Source organism: Mirounga leonina, unplaced genomic scaffold (assembly GCF_011800145.1).
Source record: "Mirounga leonina isolate KUSES-001 unplaced genomic scaffold, KU_Mleo_1.0 Mir_418, whole genome shotgun sequence".
In the NCBI taxonomy this organism is placed as follows: domain Eukaryota; kingdom Metazoa; phylum Chordata; class Mammalia; order Carnivora; family Phocidae; genus Mirounga; species Mirounga leonina.
The window spans coordinates 7,089,546-7,115,570 of NW_023270739.1; the positions used below are offsets into that span (position 1 = coordinate 7,089,546).

At 59.0% G+C, this 26,025-nt stretch overlaps 1 protein-coding gene across 2 annotated transcripts; it reads right to left on the minus strand.

Annotated features, from left to right (window-relative positions):
• Positions 1–26,025, minus strand: MICALL1 (MICAL like 1). Of its 2 annotated transcripts, XM_034987537.1 has the most exons (17): positions 25,662–26,025; positions 21,322–21,370; positions 20,693–20,834; positions 16,375–16,463; positions 15,090–15,232; positions 12,958–13,403; positions 12,245–12,302; positions 11,005–11,390; positions 8,941–9,359; positions 6,512–6,646; positions 5,772–5,898; positions 5,557–5,647; positions 5,349–5,422; positions 2,839–2,953; positions 2,603–2,649; positions 1,373–1,431; positions 1–228 (listed from the first exon to the last, which is right to left on the minus strand). In XM_034987537.1, the coding sequence occupies exons 1-17, from the start codon at positions 25,805–25,807 to the stop codon at positions 223–225; spliced, it is 2,532 nt and encodes an 843-aa protein (XP_034843428.1). In that variant the 5' UTR covers positions 25,808–26,025; the 3' UTR covers positions 1–222. The 2 variants fall into 2 exon arrangements, with proteins under 2 accessions (XP_034843428.1, XP_034843427.1); XM_034987536.1 differs by having other exon boundaries at positions 1–1,431; positions 25,662–26,023.

Genomic DNA, 26,025 nt, shown 5'->3' on the forward strand with positions numbered 1-26,025 from the left:
TGAGGTGGTCTCCATTTATTGTTGGTGAGGAAAATCCTCGCGAGTTAATACAGTGCGTACTCTCCCCAGAGGGGTGCTGAGGGAGGGGGCCCTAGAGCGCCCCAGAGATAGCTTATACCAACAGGGCTTTGACCGGGGGCTGCTGGACACATTCCCTGGGGAAAAGGCAAATGTCCCCGTCGGCTCCTCCTCTCCCGTGGCCATCAGAGGGGTGAGTGGCTATCAGTCCTTCGGGGGGACAGGTCGGGAGAGAGCGGACAACAGTCAAGTGTGAGAAGACAGACTGGTGATGACCATACCCAGGGATGGGCCCACCATCCCCCAACCCTGGGGTGGCGGGGGGCAAGTCTAAATGAGGGGTCAGACTACAGCGTGGTAAGGAACCAGGATTAGCACCTCCATGAAGCACAGCTCCCTCCGCTGACGCTCGGGGACCAGAACTGCCCCTGGGGCCTGTCTCCCAGAGGCCCTCCCTGGGGACTCAGCTCTAGGGCACCCACCCAGCCCAGCACGGCCACCCAGCCCCCATTCCTGGGAGCTGAGGTTTCCGATGGAATGAGGGGGGACAAGAGAAGCACCTCCTAGAGCTTTGAGGGACAGAGGGAGGCATTTGTCCATCAGGCCCATTTGTGTCTGAGGACACAGTAACAAGCTCAAACCTAATTAGACTTCATAAATAGAGCTCCTGAGTGAGGAGAAACAGATTCAGGGCCACCTGCACTGGAAGGAAAACGGGGACTCGGAGCCAGGGCTGGGGCGGGAAGAAGCCAGGGCGGCCAAGCCAGGCTCGCGGCCTGCCAAGAGCAGCAGAGCCCTGAAGGCAGGAGAACCGGGCCAGAGGTCCACCACGGGCAGACCGCGTGAGTGGAAGGACCTTCGGGTCAGAACTTTGCCAGCTAACAATCCCATCTGGACATGGTACAGAAGGGAAGAGGGACCCAGGGGCTGCCCGTCACGGCAGGCGGTGGGTGGGACGCAAGGCAGGGGTGGTCAGCCCCCGCCGCTCCCTGGACCCAGGGCCCTGCTTGCTCCTTGGGTCAGTCACAGCCTCTAGAGTCATGAGAACCAGACCGGGCAGGGCTGAGCCACAGCTGCGTGCGGCCCCGAGAAGAGGGAAGAAAATTCTTTGGCCCAGACCAGCCAGAGGACCCTGAGGAGGAAGAGGCTGTCACCCAGAGGCCCCCTCCCGTGACGTCATCTTTCCCCGGGACTGATCCCGATGGGAAGCAGGGTGCCCCCCCAGCAGAACACAGCCCAAGGGCTGCGTGCTCCAGGGGGGGGTGGAAGTCCCAGCTGGTTGCCCTCGCTGTTAGCTCTTGTCCCCTGGGGACTTGCTCTTGGTATCCCGCTTGTTTCCTAGCAGCTTCAGCACCTTCATGGTCTTGAACTTCCCCTTCTTCTTGCCCTCGGGTTCAGCCTCCTTCTGGAACTCTGCAGAAGAGAAAGGGGAGCGCTTAGCACGTGGGGAAGGGGGGGTACGTCGGGGCGGGCCAGGGGCAGTGACGAAGGCCCAGCTCCTCTCCTCCAGCTCATCTGGAGTCTTGGGCATGTCACTTCACCTTTGTGAGCCCGCAGGACGGGGACCGTGCCCCTGTCCCAGTGATTTGGCAAGGATCCAGAAATAAACAACTGTGGAAGCAATCTGGAACTCGGAAGCATGGCATGGATTTATGACACGGACACTGACAGAGCTAGAAGGAACGTCAAAAATCATCTGCCTCACCCTCAGTTTTCACAAGGCAACTGTGGGCCTTTGAAATGGACTAACACCCGCTGAGCTCTATATGGGCGCCAGGCCCAGGGCGAAGCGCTTTCTGTGCACCATCCCGGGAACGCTCTGCACCCCCATGCTGCAGCCGAGGAGGGGGAGGCCTGCACGGCTGAAATGACGGGCTCCAAGTCACCCAGATAGTTAAGTTCCAGAGCTGGGCCTGGAAGCCAAGCAGCCTGACTAGAGTCCAGACCTAACCACAAGGCCACAAAATGAGTCACTGGTGGAACCAAGATGAAACCAGGTCTCCTGACTCCCAGGCCAGTGCTCTTTTAGCTGTTCCGGGCACCATCTTATCTCCAGTAGGCACGGCTGCTTGAGCCCACAAACTTCTTTTTTTTTTTTTTAAGGTTTATTTATTGAGAGAGAGAGAGTGCATGTGCAAGCACCCGGGTGAGGGGAGGGACAGAGGGAGAGAATCCCCACTAAGCACAGAGCCAGACGCAGGGCTCCATCCACCACCATGAGATCGTGACCACAGCCGAAATCAAGAGTCAGGGGTTTAACTGACTGAGCCACCCAGGCGCCCCTAGCCCACAAACTTCTCCAAGATCAGCTGCAGATATCAAGGAGGAACTCCTGACTTCAGGCAGCCGCCCTGGGAAGGTGCTCCTTGCCCACCCCAGCCCTCCCTGTAGCCCACCCTCTGAGCCCAGGCCACAGCCTTCCTGCCTCTAGGCTAGCCTGCCTCGGCACACATGGCCCTCCCTTCAAGAGAGAGGCTAAGAGTTTGCACACACCATCCCTGGAGTGCCCACTCCGACCCTCTGTTCAACCTGCCCCCTGCCCTCCCACAGTTCGGGTGGACCAGAGCCCTGGGAGGGGCCTCACCTTTCCTCCTGATCATGGCTTCCAACATCTTGTCTTCCTCCTCCTCCCTAAAATGAGAAAGGGAAGTCGAGTGTCCCACAGGAAGAAGGACACATATTCTCTCAGTCCCTTCCAGGCTGAGTCCCTCCCACAAATTGAGGGAGGGTGTGCTGGAATTGCTTGCTGTGAGGGCAGAGCTGGCCTGGCCCGCTCTGGGCCCCTCCTACAGGGACCTCCCCCCTCCCCAGCCACCTCACCTCTGCCGGTCCTCATCCAGGCAGTTGACGATGGCGTTGCGCTGCTCGATGAGGGTCATGAGCTCCCGCATCAGCACCTTCTCTCGGCCCCGGTCCTCCTCTGTCCAGTCCTTTTCTGCCCAAGGAGAAAAGTTGGGGAACTGAGTCGGGGGGAAGCCCTCCTGCCTTCCCAGGAAGCCAGGGATCAACGCCTAAGTGCTGAGGTGGTTGCGGCCTAGCCACATGCTGGATCCTGTGAGGACAGGAAGGAGGGCCCACCTGGGGAGGGATGACAAGTTTTGGGGGAAATGAAGGTTGTTCAGGAAGAGACCAAGGATACTAGGCTGCCTACCAAAAAACCCCTCAAGGGGGCTCCGGGACGGCGAGCACAACACATGTTCTGAGAACAGAGACCAGCTCTTGCCAAAGGGGCTCCTGCTTTTGCTCATTCATTCAACGAATGTTCACTAGATGGTTTCTTGGAGGCAGGATTCAGGCTGGGCCTGCTGAGAGCCTCCAAGGGCGGGCTGGCCAGAGCAGGGCAGGGCTGGGGAGGTAACAGGGGACCCCAGGGGTCCTTATGCAATAGAAACAATGTAACCCAAGTGGCATATTGGGATCTTCATATGATGCCATGAAGGAGGGCAGATTAGAGGGGACAGGACCCTGGAGGTGGTGAGCCCAGCCAGGAGGTGTCCCTGAAGTGTCATATATCTGCTGCCCCACCAGCCTCAAGAACCCGAGCCATCCCAAAGGACCACCCAAGGGCCCACCTGCACCTTAGTTTCCCTTTCAACCAGCCCATAGGCTCCCAGGGGAAGGGTGCCCACACCTAGCCTTCCCTCTATCACATCTGCCACCACAGGCCTCCCTATCTTGAAATAAACATCCTGAGGACAGCCCCCCCCAACCCGGTCATGTTCCAATGTCCTTACACCTCACCTTGCCAGAGCTCAGGAGCAGGTGGCCCAGCATAGTTCTGGGGACAGCATGGGAGTCACCATCCCAATTCAAATCCCTCTGCTACTTCCCAAATGTGGGGCCTGGGGAGGTCATGTCCCTACACTACATGTGGGGAAACTGAGGCTCAGGGAAGTTGGGTCCTTGGCCAGTGTCACACAGCAAGGGTGGAGCCAGTCTTTGATCCTGGGTAGCTTGACATCCCCAGGCTTCAGCCCTTATGGTGTTTTATGGGTCCCTAACCGACCTGGGGCCTTATAAATCAGGCCCACCCTGCAAAAGCAACCTCCGGGACAGGATGACAAGCCCAGGACGTGCAGCCATCACACAGGCTAGAAAAGCAACACAGTAAGCCCAGGGCCAGGCTGGCCTGGGGCACACACACAGGACGCACTGCGCCCACTCCAGCCACAGGGCCTCACTGTGGCTCCCTCTGGTGGGGGCCGTGCCCCAGCCTCCAGGAGATATGGGCATGACTCATAGAGGGCGGTGGAGTGGCCTCCAGAGACACTTCTGCCTCTGCGTCTTATCTAGCCTCCCAGGTTCCCTAGTCGGTGGAGAAGCAGGACCACTGTCCCAGCAGGCAGGAGGGGCTGCGTGCGCTGGGACAGGCCAAGTCAGAGACAGGGATTAGAAGCCCAGCGCCAGCACCAATGGGCAAGACTCAACCTCTGGCTCTCCATCTCCTCACCTGTGAAATGGAAACAGTGAAGCCCACGGTCTGGGCCAGAGGAAGTGGCCAAGAGCCCTGGCTCCTGTGGTCTCTCTGCCTGCCTGTGGTTCAACTACACATCAGGGCCACAGACCCCAACTCAGCCACATAATAACCATCAACCACCAGCCCCTCGGGGGGCACGGAGGGTTTCCCATCCGCCATCTCCTGTCCCAGGAATACCCTGCAAGGCGGGTCCCTTCAGCCTGCCTTACACTTGAAGCTACTAAGGCTCAGTAAGGCTAAGAAACCTGCCTAGCCCCCGCTCCCCGGCCCCTGCCTCCAGCATGTTCGCGGTGGAACACGGCAGAACACAGGACTCCGTAGGACTATGTAACTCCACACCCAGTCCCACCCGCTGCCCCTCCACCATTCTGACCCCATCCCGCCCGGCACCCCCAGAGTCCTTCTGAGCCACAGTGTGCGCGGGATCCTTCCACCTTCCCTCCCACCGCGGGTGAAGTCTGGCTGTGCTCTGGCCTCACGGCCATGAGCCCCGACCTACCTCTGCTGTCACCCACTCATCTGGGGCAGCCCTGGGCCCTGGAGCCTGAAGGCTCTCCCCAGCGGGGACCTGTCTACCCACAAGTCCCAGGAGATAGGCCAGCCTGCTCCTGGGCCTGGTGCTCTCTGCGAGCCTGTCTTCCCTGATGCCACATGAGGCCACACCCCCACACTGGCCATGCTGTTCCTTCTCCTGCCATCACTCGAGCCTATTTATCACCTGCTAGGACCCAGACTGCACCTCCTGGCCCTCTCGCCCATCAGGGCCGGTAGGGTAAGACCTGGGCCCACTCGTGAATGTCACAGGCCCCCAGGCAGGTGCCAGAGGAGTACGGGGGTGGGGGGGCATGCTCACCTGGCTTGTTGAGAAGACAGCGGAGCTCGTACTCCACATCCGCCTGGCGCTGCTCCAGGTTCTGCTGCTTGAAACTAGAGGGTGGGAACAGCCAACTCTTAGCCCTGCCCCGGGGCCATCAGTGAGGAGCGAAGGCAGGGAAGGTGCTCCGTGCTGAACTCCACGGATTCCCGGGAGCCGAGCAGGGGGCCGAGCGGGAAGGACTCACACATAGATGAGCTCAGACTCCCGCCGCACCAGCAGATGCTTCTCGTGGATGAGCTTGAACCAGTCCACCAGCATGTCGTCCTCACGGCCCTCTGGAAGCCAGATGCCCACTGAGGCCAGGGCTGGCAGCACCTGCAGCCCTCAAAGGAGCCGTCGGGGAGGGAGGCTCCCGCCACCCGAGCCCCACCCACCAGGCCCTCCCAGCAGCTCCCGCACCAGTCACTCCGCCCCGCAGCTTCTCCTCCAGCAGGACCCCACGGTGTTCCAGGGCATCCAGCTGGCGCTCGATCGTGTCCATCTCTCCGTGGATGTCCTCCTCGGGGATGTACTGGTCGGCCTGGACCTGCCCAACAATGCCCCGGTCACCGGAAGGACAGCCCACCTGTCCCACCTGCCCGCTGCCGGGCGCTTTGCCATTTCGCGGGCCAGCACTGGCCTCCACAGACCCTGGGCCTGGGCTCTGTCCCACACCCCAGCGCGGCCAGTGCAGGAGCCCGGTGTGTGGAAGGGCCGCTCTGGAGAGGGGCCCCAACCCCTCCGTGCCCCCGGCCCCAGGGCTGAAAGGCACCCCCAGAGGGACGCACAACCTCCTGCCTCTCGTGGCAACCCGCCCCCCTCCTCTGCCACTCCAGAACTGATATCACAATGTAAGAGAGTGACCCTAGGGGAGAGAGAAACTCAAGAACACTCTAATCTGTTTAACTCCAAGTGTATCATGTGAGTGCTTCCATCCTTGAACTATTATTAGTAACAAGTGAAATGCACCAGCCACGCTCCAGCTTGAGAACAGCTGGTCTGCTCAAAATCCCCCCTGGCTGCAAGTTAAACCTTCCCATCGGGGCCCCCCCAAGTGCCCCTCTCAGCACCCCCAAAAGCAGCTGCCCAGACAGCCCATCCTCTCAAGAGTCCCCAGGACACCTGAGGCGGCCAAGCGCCTGCGGGCTGCCGGCCGGTACCTTGCGCTTGATGAGCGGGAAGCCGTGTCCTGGGGCAGGTGGTCTGGCTGGCTTGGATCCCTTGGTGGTCTTCTTTGTGGTTGGGGATGCTGTGGGTGACGCCTTCCGGTTAAAAGGGTTCTCCTTGCAGGAAGACTAAAGGCAGGGAGAATGGCAGAGGATAAGTCTGGGGAGGGGGGACAGTAAGACCCCCAGCAGCCTGACTACATGGGACTAGGGCCTGGAGGCCGGGAGGGGGCAGCCCAGGCAGAGAGAGAGACTCCCCTAGCACTCCAGCTCTGGTGCACAGAGGCATTCGACAAACATTTTCCTTTCCACGGGCTTCCCGCCTCCAGTCCTGCACTGGATACCTTTATACACACTTTTCTCCCAACCTCTCTGCAAAATGGGTATTGTAATGCCATTTTATAGCTGAGTACACTCAAATTCAGAGAGCTTAATTAATTGGCTCAAGGTCATGCACTTCCTAAGGGCCCAAGCTAGGGCCGGGGCAGCCGTCTAGCACCGGGGGCAGTGGTCAGGACGTGGAGTTTAGGGCCAGATGGCTATGCTCACTCACTCAAGCCTCACAACCACCCCTTTCTAGCAGGAACTCTCAGGCTCAGAGAGGGAAATGAAGCTCCTGGCCCGTGTCACCCTGACAGGAAGCAGGGATCCCACCTTCCATCTGGCCGGGAGATGGAGGAAAAGAGTAGCTTCCTTCCTCCCTGTCCAGGAAAGACCCCTCCCCTCTGCTGCACCCCGCTCCATGCACCCCAGCCCTGCATCTGTCTGACCCTCTGTGGAAAGCCTGCCCCCTGAGGTCAGCACAGCCAGACAGCCGGGACGGGGCCTCGCCTGCCCCACGGGCAACGCCAATGTCCTCCAACTGCTTTCCCCAGCTCATCTGACACAGTGTCGTCGTGACGGGCCCCATGGAAAGGTCTTGCTTGAGGCCTGCAGTGCTCCCAGGAGTGTTTACCCAACTTTCTCCCAGCAGCTGAGGGAGGCTGGAGGGAGCCCTGCTCACCCCACCCACATTAGCCCATGGAGAGATTCTTTCAGGCAGGCAGTTGCCCTGGGATTTCTGGAGCAGGGAAAGTACCAGGGCCTGAGTCCAGGCATGGCAGGGTTTGGTTTCCACAGGGCAGCACCTGGAGGGGCCCAACCCCAGCGACGGGGTTGCCGAGGGCGGCTCTGAGTGTGACAGGCGGGTGGTGTGCAGAGCTGAACAAACGAGTGGAGGGGCCCAGCAGGGTCAAACAGCCCAAGGCCCCTGAGTCCCCAAGGGTTCTCAGCCTTTCAGCCTGGGTGGCTCAGTCTGTTAAGCGTCTGCCTTGGACTCAGGTCATGACCCCGGAGTCCTGGGAGCGGGCTCCCTGCTCAGTAGGGAGCCTGCTTCTCCCTCTGCCACGCCCCCTGCTTGTGCTCTCTCGCTTTCTCTGTCTCTCTCCCTCCTTTTCTCTGTCAAATAAATAAAAATCTTTTAAAAGATTAAATAAATAAATAAATAAATAAATAAATAAAAGGTGCCGCCTGAAGGTGGAGGGCGGGGTGTCCAAAGTTGACCTCTTCCCCCACCTGCCACCACCAGGGAACCCTGGGCCTCCTCAGAGCAGTCTGAGGCCCACAGAAGGGGCAGGGTCTTCTCAAGGTCACACAGCAGGTGGGTAGCAGAGCTGGACAGGAGGCTACTGGCCAGGTCAGGGCAGGTGAAATGTCTGAAAGGTGCATAGGTAAGAGCTGGACCAACAGCTCAGCCTGCTCCCCAGACTTAACCTCTGTCAGGTCCATTAGACCATGACTACTGCCGCCCTACCTGAGCTGTCCTGACACCCTCCACCCGGGGCCACATGAGCCTTGGGCCTTCAGGGGCAGCAGAGTGTGCACAGACGTGGACAATCAGAACCTGGTGGCCCAAAAGGACTATGGCTACAAGAGAGGCGCCCTCAGGAACTAGATGCCCAGAGGAGTGTCCTGGACCCCTGATGACCCCCGGTTCCCGGTATGGGACTGAGGAACAATTACACGAACAGCCACAAAGGTCACCTGGAGAACGAGCTCCCTGAGATGGGTGCCCCCGAGAGGAGACGGAGTGCAAGGAGGGCCTGGGAGGGGGCCTCGGCATAAACAGGGCCTCGTGAACAGAAAGGATGTGAAGATAGATGGTGGCTGGGGAAATGGGTCCCGGATGGGCACGTACACGGGATAGGCAAGTAAACAGGTGCCCAGACGCATCACTCTATGAAGGACCAGGCAGGTGGACAGGTGAAGAGATGGATGCGAGGACGGATAGATCAATCTGTGCCTCAGTGAACTGAGTCAGGAATGGGCAGATGGACACAGCAAGGTCAGAAAAGAAGTCAGAGGCCAGCAAAGATGGAAGACCCTGGACATTCCCGCCCTGAGACCAGACAGGACAGCAGCTCTTAGCAAGGGGGAGGACTCACCTTTACTTGGAGCTGCGGGGACGAGGTTCCAGGGGAAGGCACGGGGCTCTTGTCTCCAACCAGTAAGAGAGGGGTGGCGGCAGCGCCACTGCAGGGCTTGGCTGGCTGGGGAGCCGGGCTGCCCCTAGTACCGGGGGCAAGGCCAGGGCTGGCCTGAGGTGTCTGGTCTGCGCTGGGCTGCACCAGTTCCCCAGAGGAGGACAGGGAGGAGGAGTCGGCAGAGAGGCTGGCAGAGGTCCCAGGGGTGCCAGGGGCATGGACTGCAGGCTCTGAGGAGCTCTTGGGCACAACTGGGGGCTCCAGAAGCTCCCCAGAGGGGGTCCGGCTGGAGCTCTCAGAGGACAGGCTCTCCACACTGAGGGCTGGTGACGGAGTTGCCGAGGGCGGCTCTGAGTGTGACAGGCGGGCAGTGTGCAGAGCTGAACAAACAAGTGAGCACATGAGCACCCCGCGAGGAGGCACAGCCCCCCAACACCGTCCCCTCTCCACAGAGTGCTTCCATGTGCAGACAAGGCCGGGGCCCAGAGAGCAGCAAGGGCATGACAGGACCAAGGTCAGCAGCCGCCGAATTGTCCACATTCAGCGCCCACCCTTCGGGATCTGGGGCACCACCTCAGGGCACATCTGTGGTCCTGGGTTCCCTCACTGCCCCCCACTTCCTCCTGCACGTGCCCACTGCCTCCACTTCCCCTCCCAGGTCTGATCTGACCCAAAGCAAAGCCCAGGGGAGGAGGCGAGGCTGCCGGGGGAGGAGAGGGCAGAGAGCCCAGGCTGGCCCGTCCTGTGCGTCGGACCAGCAGGAGAGGGGAGGAACCGGCAGCCCTCGCAGCGCCGGCCCTGGCCAGGCACCGCCCCGGGCCGCGTTAATCCTCGTGTGGGTGATGGATACCATGCTCCGAAGCATCGCCATCTGTCTTTTCCAGATGAGGCGGCAGACTCAGAGGGAAGGCACTTGCCCGGCAAGGGCCGGGGCTGACACAGCTGTGTGTGGCTCAGCACTCAGCGTCCTGCAGCTGCCCATCCCCCGTAGCTGGAGGGTCCCGGGGTTCCGGCAGGGGCCGGAGCGGGGAGCCCCGGGCCACCTGAGCCCTGCTTCCCCGCATCTCTCATGCACTCTCAGCCCCCCTGTCCGAGGGGCTCCAGCTGAGGTCTTGGAGGCGGCCGCACCCCAGCCATGATGGCAGGTGACCAGGCCTGAGGCCTGAGAAGCCCCCAAGATGGTGACAGACAAACACTGCAACAGGGGGTGCCTGGGGTGGCCCAGTCAACTGAGCGTCCGACCCTTGATTTCAGCTCAGGTCATGATCTCAGGGTCCTGGGATCGAGCCCCGAGTCGGGCTCCACGTTCAGTGGGGAATCTGCTTGAGATTCTCTCTCCCTCTCTCTCTCTGCCCCTCCCCCCACTTCTCTTTCTTTCTCTCTTTCTCTCCCGGTCTCTCTCTCTCACATAGATAAACAAATCTTTTTAAAAAACAACTACAACGAGGCTGGATGAGTGGGCATGGTTGGAGGGAGGCACAGCGCCCCGAGGCTGGCCCGCCACCACTGTCTTCCAGATGGGGACACTGTAGGCAGACACAGGGAAGGAGCTGCTCAAGGTCACACACAGCCAGGTCAGGGCCCAAGGTGCCCGGCGACGGGAGGGTAGTGACTAGACAGGCAGCACTCAAGCGAACCCCGGCCACATGCTCTCCAGGAGCCGGGCGGTGCTGAGCCCCTCACTGAGGCACACATCGCATCCTCACAACACCTCACCGTGAGGCGGGTCACGGGGGGTTAGGAGGAGAGAGCGTGGAGCCTCTGGCCTCCTGCCTGTCAAATCTTGCCTCTACTGCTCAGTGCTATGAGGCCTTGGGCAAACCCCTCTGTGTGCCTCCTTCCTCACTGCAAGATGGGCGCATGCTACCTACCCGACAGGTGTGCTCTTGAATTAGCTGAGAGGACACACGTGGCCCCCGGCCTGGTGGGGACCCCAGTGCACCACACAGCCTTCCCCAGCCCTGGGCTGACTCCGGCCCCCGAGCCCAGCATTTCGTCAGGAAAGCTCCCAGAGATGGCACTCACCGAGTGGGGACGCGCTGGGCGCGCGGGGGGCAGGGCGCTTCTTCGTCTTGGGGCTGCTGGTGGGGGTGATGCCATACCAGGGGTGCAGGGACTTGGGTGTGGACTCGGCCGACTGGGCCAGGGCAGGGCCAGCAGCCAGGCTGGGTGCAGCTGGGGGGTCCTCCTCCTCCTCCTCCTCCTCCTCAAAGGGGTTGTAGGGCTTGGGCTCCGGGCCACCTGTCACCTGGCTCTGCTGGGCTGCCTCCTCCCCGCCTCCATTCTCCACCTGCCTGCCGTCCCGGCTCGGAGGTCCGGGGCTGCTGCTCGGGGGGAGGGGGGCTGGCTTCTTCTTTGGCTCTGCCTGCACCAGTGTGATCCATGGGGGGTCTTTCCTGGGGGCTGGTGTCCTGGAGGGAGGTGGGAAGAGGCAGAAACCACTGGGTGGGGGAGGGAGGCAGCATCCTCCTCTCTCTGGAGAGTTTTAAGTCCATTTCAAAGGGAGTGGATGAGAAACTGCACCCTTCTCCCCCAGCCCCGTGGGGTTAGTCTGGGCCCAAAGCTGAAATGGGGAGAGTGAACCTTCACATCATAGCCTCCGTCAGCCCGGCCCAGGAAAGGACCCACAAGGGCTCTCTGTGTGAGGCTGAGAAAGTCACCTGGCCCCTCTCCATAGTCGCCCACCTATGAAATGGGGACAGTAACCTTCACAAGGGCATTCTAAGGCTCCAATGGGCACAGGGCCTTGCGTACAGCAAGTGCTCTTTGAGCATTAACTACTATTACAGCTGGGGCCCACTCTCCCAGGGGACGCACAGCTCCAAAGAACGGCTGGAAATAGCTGTCCTCACACGGGACACAGAGTCCCAGTCTGGAGGGCCTGAGCCAGGTACACAGCGGAGCTTTTCTGCGTCTTTCTAGACCCAGCTGCCACTTCTCACAGCAGCTCTGTGAGTGAGGCCTACGTCTCCCACGTTACAGAGCAGCAGGGGCGTGGAGAGGTCCAGGGGCTCCAGAGGCACTGTCTCTACCAGGAGTCCTCCCCACAGGAGTGGGGACCCCAGGGGAGCCCCGGGGAAGGAGATGTGGGCCCAGCACTCAGCCCCAGCGTCACCCACCCAGAATGAGCCTTGCACGTCCTCGGGAGGCTCTGCTGGTGACTCATGTGCCCACGGAAGCCTTGCCCACCCCCCAGACCCCAGGGGCACCCCCATTCCCAGCACGAGGGCCTCCAACATGGGAAAGCCTCTCCGAGCCAGCGTACCTCTCTGACAGCTTGGGCGTCCCTCTCGGCTTGGGGACAGGGGGCTCGTGCAGCCTTCCTAGATGGGAAAGGAGAGTCAGACAGGCCTTCTTCATGGGCGGCTGTGGGCTGGGCAGCAGAGCCGGGCACTAGGGAGCCACGGCGTGCCCTCCCTTTCTACCTGGCAGAGCCGGGACTCCAGGTGGCCAGGGCCACCTCACCTCCCACCTGGCACCACCCAGCACTTGGGGAGATTAGATAAGCACCAAAGGTAACAGGTAAAGAATGGTCATGGGGGCAAGGCCAGGATTCCTGGAAACCCCATCGGCATTTCAGCCGAGAAGGGGGGACCCAAGTGTCCCTCGGACACTTCCCAATGTGGACAGGAAACACTGCCTTAACTCAGCCTAGAAGCCTCCCCTGACCCCCGAGTGTCCCCCATGAAACCCACAGTAGCCTCTGCTTCCCCTGTCTTAACAGACTTCCACATTCTATAGAAATCTCTATTATCTGTGCTTGTCTCCCCACTGAGCCTGGCAGGGCCTCGAAGGCACAAATAGGCCTGAACAGGACTGTGCCCAGGGCCTGGGCTCAGAGCGGGCCCCCCCACCCGTGGATGTGGAGCTGAACAAGGCCCAGAGAATGCGGACACACGAATACTCCCGATGCGCACGTACATTTAAACACCAGACGCGCCCCTGCAAGTGCCCGGCCCCCGCTGGACCCTTGCTCACCATTTACTAGGCCACTGCTGCTACCCTGCTCGGCCAAGTTCTCGTGCTGCAGACTGGACCGGGGCCGGGGCGTGGGGGGTGTCAGGGCTGGGCTCTCGGGGGCCTTCCTCGGGGCAGGCGTGGGGCGGCCGGCCGGGGCGCTGCCCAGGTCCTGTGGTTTGCCTGGAAGCCGGGGCTTGGTGGGGATCTGGGGCCGGGCCTCGGGGCTGGCCTTGGGGACAGCCACCTCAGCCCCTGCGGGCGCGTTACCACCCGTGCCGCCTCCGTCCACATCCCTGACTTCTTCTGCAAGCTGCTGCTGCTTTGGCTGCAGATGGGGCCCGGCCTTGGCCCCCGACCGCCCCCCCGGGCCCAGCCTGGCACAGTGCGCCGCGCACACGAAGGTGCCTTCCTCAGGCCCACTTCTGTAAGCTCCGGGGAGCAGGGTGCTGGAGCACCGCCGACACCTGCCAGGGAGAAGGTGGGGAGGAGGCTTCAGCGGAGCCGGGCACCCGGCCCGGGGCACCGGCTCCTCCTCCCCCAGGAGCCCCCGCTGTTCCTGCCCTCCCTCCTCGCGTATGCCAGCCTGGATCTTGTACCCCGGCCTTCCCACGGGAGGAGGCGAGGGGTAACCGCCAGAAGCACAGAACAATAAAATCACATGAAATCAAGCAACATAAATTGTGAAACATGCCTTCAGTTTGTGCTGCAAGAGGAAGCAAAGGTTTGTCCCCGCGCGGAGGTACCAGCCAGTGCCGGGGCCGTCGGTCACCAGCGGCTCAGGAAACCGACTGAGTTGTTGTCAACCAAGCAAGGTTTTTTTGGTTTTGTTTTTTATGAAACAGAGTAAAATACAACATACCGGAGTGCACCGCACAAGTAAGAATATATTGTTTGAGAAAATTCTCATTCCAGTTGTGCGTCTATTTACGCGGGGTCTTATTCAGGTGTGTATTCACAACTGGTCACAGTGTCACATGTATTTCTTACTGGGGGTCCCTGGAAAAAGTCCTTAAAATGCTGTCCTCACGGCCAGATGTGAATGTGTTAGTATAAGGGTGCCCCTGCTTGAGCTTTGCCCTCGTGACGCCTCAGTTCTGCAGTCAGGCCCCTGGGGTTCCAGGCCTGGCCACCACACCCCCACACCCCCCCCCAGACATACACAGACACACAGAGACACACACCCACACACACACACAGACACAGACACACAGACACACACTAACCCACAGTCGAATGCATGTTGGAACTCAGTCGCTGGCTTCCCTTGACTATTTTTTTTTTCTTTTTTTAAGATTTTATTTCTCTTTTGACAGAGAGAGAGACAGCGAGAGAGGGACCACAAGCAGGGGGAGTGGGAGAGGGAGAAGCAGGCCTCCCGCAGAGCAGGGAGCCCGATGCGGGGCTCGATCCCAGGACCCCGGGATCACGACCCGAGCCGAAGGCAGACACTTAATGACTGAGCCACCCAGGCACCCACCCTTGACTATTTTCTGCTTGCTTTTTTGCAACATATAAAATGTTTTCAGGGGCGCATCAGTCAGTTCAGTGTCTGCCTTCGGCTCAGGTCATGATCCCGGGCTCCCTGCACGGGGCTCCCTGCTCAGCGGGGAGTCTGCTTCTCCTCCCTCTGTCGCTGCCACCCGGCTCCTGATTTCTCTCTCTCGCTCGCTCATGCTCTCTCTCAAATAAATAAATAAAATATTTTTTAAAAAATGTTTTCATACATGTTCTAAGTTATTTGTCTTTTCCCTGTCTCTTATTCCATTTTCTTTAAACTTGGCTTCTTCCGGGAGCCACACATTGAAAGCAAGTTGTTATTGTGATTTTTTTAAAAAATCCTTTCTTTTTTCAAGGGCTTCTAAAGCAGCTCCTCAATCGTCATCAGGTCGTTGGCCTCAGAGAGCTCCGGCGCGGGAGGCAGAACCCCTGAGCTCAGCTCCTCTGATTCTGTGACTGACAAGGCTTCTCCCCTCACTAAGCCTTAGTTGGCTCATCAGTAAAATGGGTTGATAAGCAAGATGCTCCGGCATGAAGGGCCCTGCAGTGTGCCTGGCACACTGTGATGCTGGATCCACAGAAGCTCCCCTCCTTGGAAATGGGGTGCTGGGGGGCTCGCCCCCCCCACCCCCCAGGCTCCCACGGCCACTCACCGGAAGCAGTGGCGGTGGTAGAGCTTGCCCTCGGCCAGGTAGCGCTGGACCAGGTGCACGTGCTGCTGGCAGGCAGCACACGTGCTACTGGGGGTCTGCTGGGCGCCCCGCTCTGACAGGCTGCCCGACGACAGCTCCTCACCCTGCAGGGAACGGGGCGGGCAGAGGGGCGCGGGGCCACGGTCACCAGCCTCCCTGTTCTAGAACAGCCCCCTTCCCCTCCCAGCAGCCGCTGTCCCCCAAGTGCACACGAGCTTCACGGTGCTAATGCACATCATCAGGGCCCCGGAGGAACAGAGGGAGGGACACAGTCGCCGCTTTGCGGATGAGGAAACTAAAGCCCAGAGCGGTGGCGGGGGGAAAGACTTGCTCAAGGTCACTGAGTCAGAATGGAAACAGAAATCCTGACTTCCAGTTTCTGGGGCCCTCTCTGCCAGAAAGATGGCTGCTGGCTGTGTAACTTCCCTTCCCCTTGGCTGCTCTGACCCCTGTCCCATCCCTGCAGGTTGGCCCCTGACGCCTGACCTCGTCTTAGGCCCACCTCATCTGCCTTCTCTGCCTCCCCTCCTACAGCTGCAGCAGGGTTTAAATCCCAGTGTCTCCACTTCCAAGCACTGTGACCTGAGCAAGCTGCTCACATCCCTTGGCCTTGGGTTCCCAGCTGCCAGTGGAATCCTATAACCCCTGCCTGTCTCAGCCCCACCTCACTGGGCACCCACGCCGGGCCAGGCTCCCCGGGCCCTCAGGAGCTCCTCCAGCAAGGACAAATCGGGGAGCAGGTGGGAAAAGCCCTTTGCACCCCGGGAAGTGCTATCCAGATGTGAAGGGCTGGTGTCACTCTAAGCATCTTGGAGCGGGGCGCTGACCTTAGACAAATGACCAAACCTCTCTGAGCCTCAGGGTTCTCATCTAACAGGACTCACACCACCCACCTCCCAGGGTTGTTGAGAGGACAAAACGGAATCATGCTAGGAAGCTAAAAGCTCTGTCTTGACAGGAATCAAGGAGAATATTTGCTACATTACATGTGTAAATCCTGTCAGTGCCAGGATGACAAAGTCAGTGTGGCAGACTGTCTGATGCCCCCTTCCTAGGCTTGGTGTCTCCTGATCCTGCCCCAAGCTCTCGAGAAAGAATGGAGCTCCCTGCCCACAGAATGGGACCGGAATCTGGCCCATGCCCCCTCAGCCTGAGGCTCTACTTCCAAAGCCAGTGGGGAAAGGACCAAGAATCAACACTGCAATGGTACCCACTCAGCCTCCCCCCCAGCCAGGCATCCGCCTACCTGAACCCTGTCTTCTGGTTCTGCTGCAGTAGGTGCTTCGGGTGGCGGGGAGGAGGGTGCCTGGGCCTTTCTAGGTGATGAGACACCAGCTGCCAAGAGACAGGAAAGAGACCCTGAGGAAGGTGGAGACCCTGGGGCCCAGGAGGCCCCCAGCCGGCCTACAACTTGAACTCCCCAGCTATGGCCTTTGGGAAGACTACCCAACACCGCCAGACCAGAGCAGGCTCCCACTTCACACAGGCCAGGAGACACCTCCTCTTCCAAACCAAGGGCCAAGGGCAGGCTGCTTAACCTCCCCGAGCCACCACAGAGTAGGACAGTGACTGACCACACGGGGTCAGTGGAAATGCTAGGGCAACAGTAAAATCACAGAATGGGCAGGTGCCCAGCACGCGGCAGGACCAGGAGCTTCCGTCCCAGCAGGGTAAGGGGATGGGAGGGAAGGCAAAGAGAGGAACCACGTGGTGCTGGCTGCAAGGTTCAGGAAAATGGGCTGGTGTGGCCGCACGCCCTCACGGCAGAAGAAACGCACCCACCCCAGCCCACCAGCCCCCTTGGAGACTCCACTCCTTTCTTACTTCAGCAAATATTCACGCAGCACCTACTCTGTCCCCAGTGATGAAAATAAAAAATGAAAATTCAGAAAGCCGTATACCCCAAAACATCAATTTTACCATTTGATGATTTTAGGAATAAAATCCAAGTTCCTTACCGTCGTCTAAAATATCATTTACCAGGGCGCCTGGGTGGCTCAGTCGTTAAGCAGCTGCCTTCGGCTCGGGTCATGATCCCAGGATCCTGGGATCGAGCCCCGCATCGGGCTCCCTGCTCCGCGGGAAGCCTGCTTCTCCCTCTCCCACTCCCCCTGCTTGTATTCCTTCTCTCAGTGTGTGTGTCTCTCTCTGTGTGTGTCAAATAAATAAATAAGATCTTAAAAAAAAAAAATTTTTAAATATCATTTACCAAACTAGATCACAATCCGTTAGCGGACCTGGAAATCAAGTTAGTGGTTACAACCAACACATTTAAAAGGTGAAATAGAAAATATCTCCATGCATCACATGTTGCTGTGTTGTTTTTTTGTTTTGTTTTTTTTTAAAGATTTTATTTATTTTTTAGAGAGCGAGCGAGAGAGAAACAGCATGAGAGGGGAGAGGGTCAGAGGGAGAAGCAGACTCCCCACTGAGCCAGGAGCCCAATGCGGGGCTCGATCCCAGGACCCTGGGACCATGACCTGAGCCGAAGGCAGATGCTTCACCGACTGAGCCACCCAGGCGTCCCTAAAGATTTGATTTTTAAGTAATCTATACACCCAATATGGGGCTCAGACTTATAACTCTGAGATCAAGAGTCATGTGCTTTACTGACTGATCCAGCCAGATGCCCCTCTTTTTGATTTATTTAAAGAAAATGTAATATATGTCTTGTGCATATATATAAAAAAGGACTAGTGAGTATGTTTAATAAGAAATTTCTTTTTAAAAATTTTTTATTTTAAAGACTTTATTCACTTGTTTTGTCAGAGAGAGAGAGAGAGAGAGAAAGAGTACAACAAGCAGGGGGAGCGGCCCATAGGGAGAGAGGGAGAGGGAGAAGCAGGCTCCCTGCCGAGCAGGGAGCCCGATGCGGGACTCGATCCCGGGACTCCAGGATCATGACCTGAGCCGAAGGCAGTCGCTTAACCGACTGAGCCACCCAAACGTCCCCTCCCACTGCTTTTTATCCCATCGTTTTGTCTCCTTCATTGGACTCCCGTGAAATTATACTAACTCTTCATTTGTGCTCTCTCTCTCTCTCTCCCTCCTATTCTCAGCTCTCTCCCCAGCACCTAGCACAGTTCCCGGCACACCGTAGGGGCTCAATAAATATTTGTTAAATGAATGAGTAAGTAGTAGGTGCTGGGGGCTACGTAGCTGGGAACCAAACACAGATGGTCTGCAGGGGAAGAGGGAGGGGTGATCCAACTATTTTGACCAGAGTCTTCTGTGTTCACCACAAGGCTGGGGGCCGCAAGAGCACCTGGGGTAAATCAGGGCAGGCTGCTTAGAGGAGGCAAAATGTGAAGATCAGAGGATGGGTAGGAAAGAAATGTTTGTGGGTGGGAGAAGTGGAACAGAAAATGGAGTTCGGGGCTGGAGGATCACCAGGAAGAAAGGCTGAGCAGAGAAGGAATATGATGTATTCAAAACACAAAAAATTTAGTATGCCTACGGCTGGGGCAGTGAGTAGCTCAAGGTAAGTGGGGAGAGACCCTCAGAGGCCCCACTAAGAAGCTGCACTGGGGGTTAAGCATCCAACTCCTGATCTCAGCTCAGGATTCGATCTTGGGGTTTTTGAGTAGGCCCCATGCCCAGCGTGGAGCCCAACATGGGGCCTATTCAAAAACAAAACAAAACAAAACAAAAGAAGCTGGATTTTATCTGGATAACACTCGCCCTGCCCCCCGTGACTGCAATTTCACACAGCCGCTGGGTGTCCTTCACTCACACTCTGGTCCCAGACCACACCGTGGCTCCTGGAAGGAAGGGTCAGTGGCTGGGCCCAGGGTCACTGGCACCATGGAGCCTGGCACCAGCGAACACTCAGCATGGTGCTGTGTCTTAGCCAGGGCCAGGTTCCAGAGCGACCCGGTCCAGGGAAAGTCAAGTCTGGTCCAGATTGCCCCTGAAATCCTTCTAGTCACCCAGAAAGTACAGCCCAGGACCATCTAGGGGAGTCTCACAGCCAGCTCTGCCTCCAGGGTGGGAACACACTGCTGTTTCCTCTGGCGGAGCAGTGGGTGGGATACAAACAGTTCGCGTTTAGAGGCCAAGTTGTATGAGAAGCACAAACTGTACCTTTATCAATAAGAACCCCCACAAGCCCAGGGGGGGTGCCCCCTCCCAGGCACGGCTAGGGGAGCTGGGCCCACCAGGGCTGCCCCGTGAGGACCCAGGAACCCAGCGGGCACCACCAACAGTACTGTGGGGAGCCGCTGCCCACCCCTCCCGCCTCGCAGGTCCCCGGAAGGGTGGCCCTCCAGAAAAGAGCTTAGTTGAAAGAGGTTAGGGTTTGGAGACAGGGAACCTTCCAGAGGGTGAGACTGAACTGTGATTCTAAGTAAGCAAGCTACACTCTAACCAGTGAAATAAAGGAGTCATAATAATGTGAACCTTGAGCCCTAAATAAGGGCCAGACACAGGTGCACACTTCCTCACTTACTCTTCACATCAACCCTAAGAGATGGAGCACTGTTCTTACCTGCCTTTCAAAGGAGAAACTGAGGTAGACAGGTGACCATGGTGGCCCATTGTCATCCAGATAGTCAAGGACACCCATGCTCTTAATTTCCACCCTACTGCCTCTCACCAAAGACTCAGTGGCCGGGAAATACTTTCATTTTGATTCCTACTAAAACACACATAATGTTATTTGTTCAACTTTAATACTGATCTCTATCATTAGGGGGGCGGGTAACAGGTTATCTTAATTTTTATGCTCTTTGCTATGTTCTCAATTTTCTACAGTAAGTATGGTTTGCTCTTAGTAAGAAAAAAAAATAAAAAATAAAAATAAAAACCCTGACTTAGTAGAACACTTTTTCTTAAAGAGACAGGCTGAGATTGTCCACATGGAGAGCCAAGGCAAGGGGGAGGACCAAAACGGGACAGGGGAGGGGCAAGGCCCCCAGGGACCCAGCACAGGTGTGGGGACACCTGGATTCTAGTCCCGCCATTCAGCTTTCCTGTGTGTGACCTTGACCTCCTTGCTTCCTCTCTGGGCCCATTTCTTCTCTGCACAAGGAGAGGCCCAGCTGTCCCCAGGAGAGATTCCTGCAGGAGGATGCCCCAGGTGGGAGGCTCAGGAGCCACCCAGTGATGACTCAGAGAAGCACCCTGTGGTTCTCTCAACCCCCACCCCAGGTCCCCAGCCTCTCAGTTCTCAGACCTTGAAGGTCATTTCAAGGGGACAACGCTGCACCACAGCCCCACAGGGCCACTTGCTGGCTTTGGAGGAAAAGCCCCAGGGAAGTGTCTGCAAACAGGAAGTGAGGGGGGGGTGGGCGCCAGAGAGGGGAACTCACAGCGAATGAACGAAAGCGCACCCTGCTTTGTCTACTTTTACTCTCGTTCAGTGATTGGTTTCGGGGTTTGCTGCCCAGACGACTGTGGGCTGCACGAGGACAGCCAGCACCCCCAGGGCCCAGCACAGTGCTGTCTTACTCAATCCCTATTTCAACGACCGAATGAATGATCCAGTGAATAAATGATGTGCTGTTTTCTGAGCTCCGCAGCCGGCACCTCCCCAGCCCCACGCCCAGGGCCAGCCTCCCTCTCACCTTGGCCAGGGCTGGCGAAGTGGTTGTAATACTGGGACACGTAGGTCATGATGCTGAGGCAGTCAGGGACACTCATGGAGACCATGTCATTGGGGTCCAGGAGAGCGGGAATCCCCAGCTCCTTCTCAGCCACTTCAAAGGCCTGGGGTGAGGGCAGGTGCAGGGGGTGGGGTGAGGGGAGTGGGAGTTGGGGGGGGGCAAGGGTAAAGTGGGGTAAAGTGGGGGAAGGTGGGGGGATGGGGCAGGGGTGGGAGTGGGGGCAGGTGCGGGGCGGTGGGGGGGGGGGGAGTTGCGGGGGTGGGTGCGAAAGCGGCCACAACAGGAAGAGGAGGAGGCAGGGTTAGGGTTAGTGCCCTGCAGCCTAGGCCCAGCTTCCCGCAGTGGGATGAAGGGTCCAGGGCTACGGGCTCCCCTCAGCTCTGGCCGCACAGGGTGCCCCAGGCATACATGGGCCAGAAGGAAGAAGGGGGGTGGGGAGAGGAGCAGCAAGGGCCCCAGTGCAAAGCAGCTTCTCAGAGAGCCAGTCCAGGAGCCCCTCGCCTCAGCTCCTACTCTGCAGAACCCCTGCCCACCCCGCCCCCCTCCACACACTCACAGCCTCTAAGCCTTCCATCTGTTTGGGGACTCACCAAACGGTTATTCTCGAAGACATTGTCCTTGGAAAGCGAATCAAAATCTCTGCAAGAGGTAAAGGGGAGGAGGAGCATTGAGGAGGTGACAGGGGCAGGGGTGTGGGTCTGGCAGGAACGGAGGTGACCTCATCCCAGCCAGCGTGGGCCTCAGCAGGGTTGGGGGAGGGGTCTGTGGATGGCCAACGAGGAAACTGAGGCAACATGCACAGGCTAACAGAGCCAGGCCTGCCGGGTGGGCGCAGAGCAGGAGCTCATGGCCCCCACACCGCCCCAAGCATCCAAGCAGAGCCTGGAAATCACTCTGAAGGGGCGGGGCTCAAGTCCAAGCTTTTTTTTTTTTTTTTTTTTTTAAGTCCAACCTTTCAAGTCTAAGATCTCTCACTATGCCGGCAAGCCATGTCCTGAGTCAGTGGCAAAGACAAAACCGAGACCAGGACTAATGTAATGACGGGGACGGCCACGGATTGCTGACCTCACACCAGGCACTGTGCTGAGCTCCTGTCGGGAGTTTATTTTCATAGCAACTCTCTTGGCAGGTACTGACCCCATTTTACCGATGAGGACACTGAGACCCAGAGAGGGGAAGCCACCCAGCCCCGAGGATCCACAGTTCTGGACCTTCCACCGGCTATCACAAACCCAGAGGAGCCGCACCGACTTGCCGAATCCCCGACCCGGCCCAGAGACGAATGTAATTTTTTAATGGGGCCAGGAATAGAAGAACAAGTCTGAATCCGACTGGAAACTGTACATACTCCAGAGCTACTGAGAACGTCTGGCCGACCCGCTGGGCCACTCCTGGGGACCCCTTCCCTTGGGGGAGCAGTAAAGGGTTTCCCAGTTTCTAAGCTGGGATAGGTGAGAGGCAGCGGGGCCTGCCCTGGGGACCCTGGCGGGAGACACCTGGCCAGCCTGCCGCCTCTATCTGTCCCCTTCCTCCCATTCAGCGCCCCAGGCTGCTCAAGTGGCTGAAACTGGGCAAAGGCACCACAGCCTTCTGGCTCGGCAGCCTCCTGGGGGCACCCTCCCAACGTCTTGCCCTTCTATGGCTGAAAACTGCAGCCTTGACTCTCCCACATGGTGGGCCCAGAGATCAGAACAGGCTAGCACCACCTCCAAGCTCAGGGTCCCAGACTCGGCTCTTCCAGGCCTGGCTGTGTGACACCTGGGGCAGGTCAGCAGTCTTCTCGGCCTTCATTCTCCCATCTGTAAGTTGGGGGAAGCTCTAGCACCCCCTCCCAGGTTGGTGGGGAGGGCTGGATGAGTCTGGGCTTTGGGAAGGGCAGGTCTCACTGATACAAGGGCGCAGGCAAGCATGCCTCCCGCCTCCTGCCCCCAAACTGCTCCAGGCAGAGTCCAGGTACGATGAGCGATGAGCGAACAGATGAACGGTAGGCCGAGGCGAGAAAGGGTAGCCTGAGAACCCCAGAGGGAGGTGCCCCAAGGTTGGGTGGACTAGGACAGGGGAGCTGACTAAGAATGAGCCTCAGCCCTTCTGCCACCTCTGGCCAGGCCTCTTCCCTCCCCCCTCCCCCCACCCCTGCCCCTACCCCCCACCCCACCCGAGCCGAAGCTGGGTCCCTAGGCACACTTGCTTTGCCACTGCCTAAGAGTGTGACCATAAGCAAGCTATTTAAAGTCTCTAAACCTCAGCCTCCTAGTCTGTGACCCTGTGAACCGGTGAGGGGACACCAGCCCAGCCACAACAAAGGCTTGTTCAGAGACCAAAGGACACAAAAGCAACTTGCCTTGGCAGTTAACTTCAGTCTCCCCCACAGTGTTCTTAGAAGGCTGGGCTCACGTTTTGTTCACCCTGTGCCCCCAACACCCTATGTAGTTCCGGGTACTTAGTAAGTGCTCAACAAATATTTATTAAATGAATAAATTCTGTGAAAACTGTAAAAACCCCGGAGACGCTGATTTTTCCTGCAGCTTCTTCCCCACTCCCATCTCTGTCCCTAATCAACATCTGGGCTTTGGTAACACAGATATTTTCTGAGAGTTTTCAAAAGCTGGGGAAGTTCTATTTGGCTCTGGGGGAGATGAAGTACACAAAAATGAAACCCACATGGTCTCTGCCCTCAAGGGAGCTTAAAGATGCCTGGATTGGGGGTCAGAGGGGTGGCCAACAATGAACCAGGCCCCCCAGCATGACAAACCCCGCCCCCCAGCAGCGGCAGGGCCCACAGCTCCAAGAGCTTGAACCCCTTCAGATGACTTGCCCCCAGCCCCTACCCTACCCCTACTCTCATGGAGATCCTCCCTATGCCTCCTGTGGCAGTTGGGCCTCAGTTTTTCTTCTGCACAATGGGCTGGTAGCCAGGCAACTGGCCCGCTCCACAAATGAATGTCTACACATGATTCTGAACCTCTTCTCAGGAGGGGAGCTGCCCTCCCCTGCTTAAAACCCACAAAGCTCCGCATGGCTCCATCCACCCTCCTTAGCCAGCAAGAGGCCCTGGCGTTCTGGGCCAGCTGCATCTCCTGATCCTCCCTGCCCCATGCTATGGGCCCCAGCAGTGCTCCACCCCCACCCCCGCGGGGCTCTGCTCAGGTGGCCCCCTCTGGCCGCGGGAACACCCTTCCCTCGTAGGGGGAGCCCCTGGCTCCTGCTATCTCCATTACCAGGCAGGGCCCGGCACAAACGAAGGAGTAACATACCCTCATCACACCCTACTGTCTAATCACACAACTTGTAATAACTCATGTTAACTGAATACTCATTATCTCATATAATCCTCACAACAATTCTGTGACATAAATCCTATTATCAACCCCACTGTACAGATGAGGAAACTGATGTCTGGAGGGGTCCAGTGATTTACCCCAGCTCGCACATCTAGAACACGGAGTGGCTGAACGAAGCCAAACAGCCTGCACTTTGATGCTGGCCAGCTCAGGTCCACCGATCACCTTAGCCTGACCCTGAGGTCCCTTCACACACTGGCCCTGTCCCTTGCCTCCTGCCTCACTGTCTGCTCCCCAGCCGCAACCGAAGGCCCCTTGAGCCCTCTGCTCCAACACAGGGGTCCAATCTGGGCGCCCTTCCTCCAGCCTTCCAACTCCCGCTCCTGAGCTCCCCCGCCCCCAGCCCATGGTTGTGTTAGAGCGGCTGCCACCCACCCCACAGCGGGCAGGCGCCCATGGGCGTCTCCACCTCGTCTTCCTTCGCTTCTGCAGCCGCACCCCCCCAAAACCCTCTCCTCCACGGCCCAACACGGGGCCCGCCCCAGCACCCAGACACGGTAGCACACAGATGGGATCCTTGAGGCCATTCTCTCCTCCCTTGTCGCTTCCATCGGGGCCCTGCCAGGTGCCATTAGCGGGAGCACAGGTCTGCAGTGGGACAGACACCCAAAGACCCCAGACCCGGCCAGGCTCGGGGAGCCCTGTCGGGGGCGCTGTTGGCAAAAGAGGCAAAGACCAGGTCTCTGGGTCTCAAGTTGCAGATGAGACAGGAAGCCCAAGGAATGGTGGGCCCCAGCTTAATTTTCACTCCGTGTTTGATGAATGAGTGAATGAGTGAATAAATGAAGAGGTTCCAGAGTTCAAGGCAGGGGGAGCTGAGAGAGAAGCCCCAAGTCGACTGCTCTTGGGGTCTGAATAAATATCTCCATGAGAACCTCACCTGGCAGCTGGGGGCAAGAAGGGGCCATTTCACACCCTGGAGCAGCGCCCCGGGGGCTGTCAGTCAGACCTTGGGAATCTTCCCTCAGCCTCCCTGCCCCATTGAGGACCGTAGGGCTGTGGGTACACACTTGGGAGGCAGATCTGTGTCCTAACTGGGGTGGGAGGTAGGGGGTGTGGATCCATTCATCCAACCACTATTAACCCAGGGTCTCCTCTGTGCCAGGCACTAGACACAAGACGGCACGGGGCGGGGGGATCAGAGAAGTGAGCCAGAGGACTCCCCTCCCAGATGGCCGAGCCTCAATGCCTCGCGGAGAGGGGGTTGCTCAGTGCGCCTGTTTGAGTGGTGCGGGAAAGGCCCAGGGTCCCCAAGGAGGGCTAAGGTGTCTCTTTGGCGGAAATCAGTGCCCTGTGGGCGGGGCCAGGGCCCTCTGTGCAGGGACCAGTATGGGGGGCAGGTTCAGTGTCCCAGTGGGCGGGGGCGGGGCCTCGTGAGGAAGGGGTCCCCCGGGGGGGGAACGGGTGCTCGGTGACCCGCGAGTCGTTGAGGGCCCGTCGGTAGGGTCGGCGTCTCGGTCTCCGTGGGGGCGGCGCCTGCCACCGCCCGAGCTCCGCGTCACTGAGGGGGGCGGGGGTCCCCAGCTCGGGCCCGCGCCGCCCTGCGCCCCGGCCCGCCCGCCGCCCCTCCCCCCGCCCCCAGCACTCACAGCAGGTCGGGCCGGTGCCGGTGCAGGATGGCGCAGAAGGCCAGGCCGTCCCGGAAGGAGCTGCTCAGGTCGCGGATGTCCACGCCGCCGTAGCCCTCGCACTGGCGGCGGCACCAGGCCAGCAGCGCGCCCCGCGGCCCCGCCATGAGCCGCGCGGGGCTCGGGACAGGCTCCGGGCGCCTCCGGGATCAGGCTTCACCCCCGGGCCCGACTCCGGCCGGTTTCCGGCGGCGGCTCCAGCTCCGACTCCGGCGCCGCTCCGAGCTGCGGGCGCCGACCCGCGGGCGGCGGGCGCAGGGCGGGGAGGAGGCGGGGCCGCGGCCTCGGTGTCCGCGCTCGGGCTCCGGCGCGGGGTCCCGGCTGG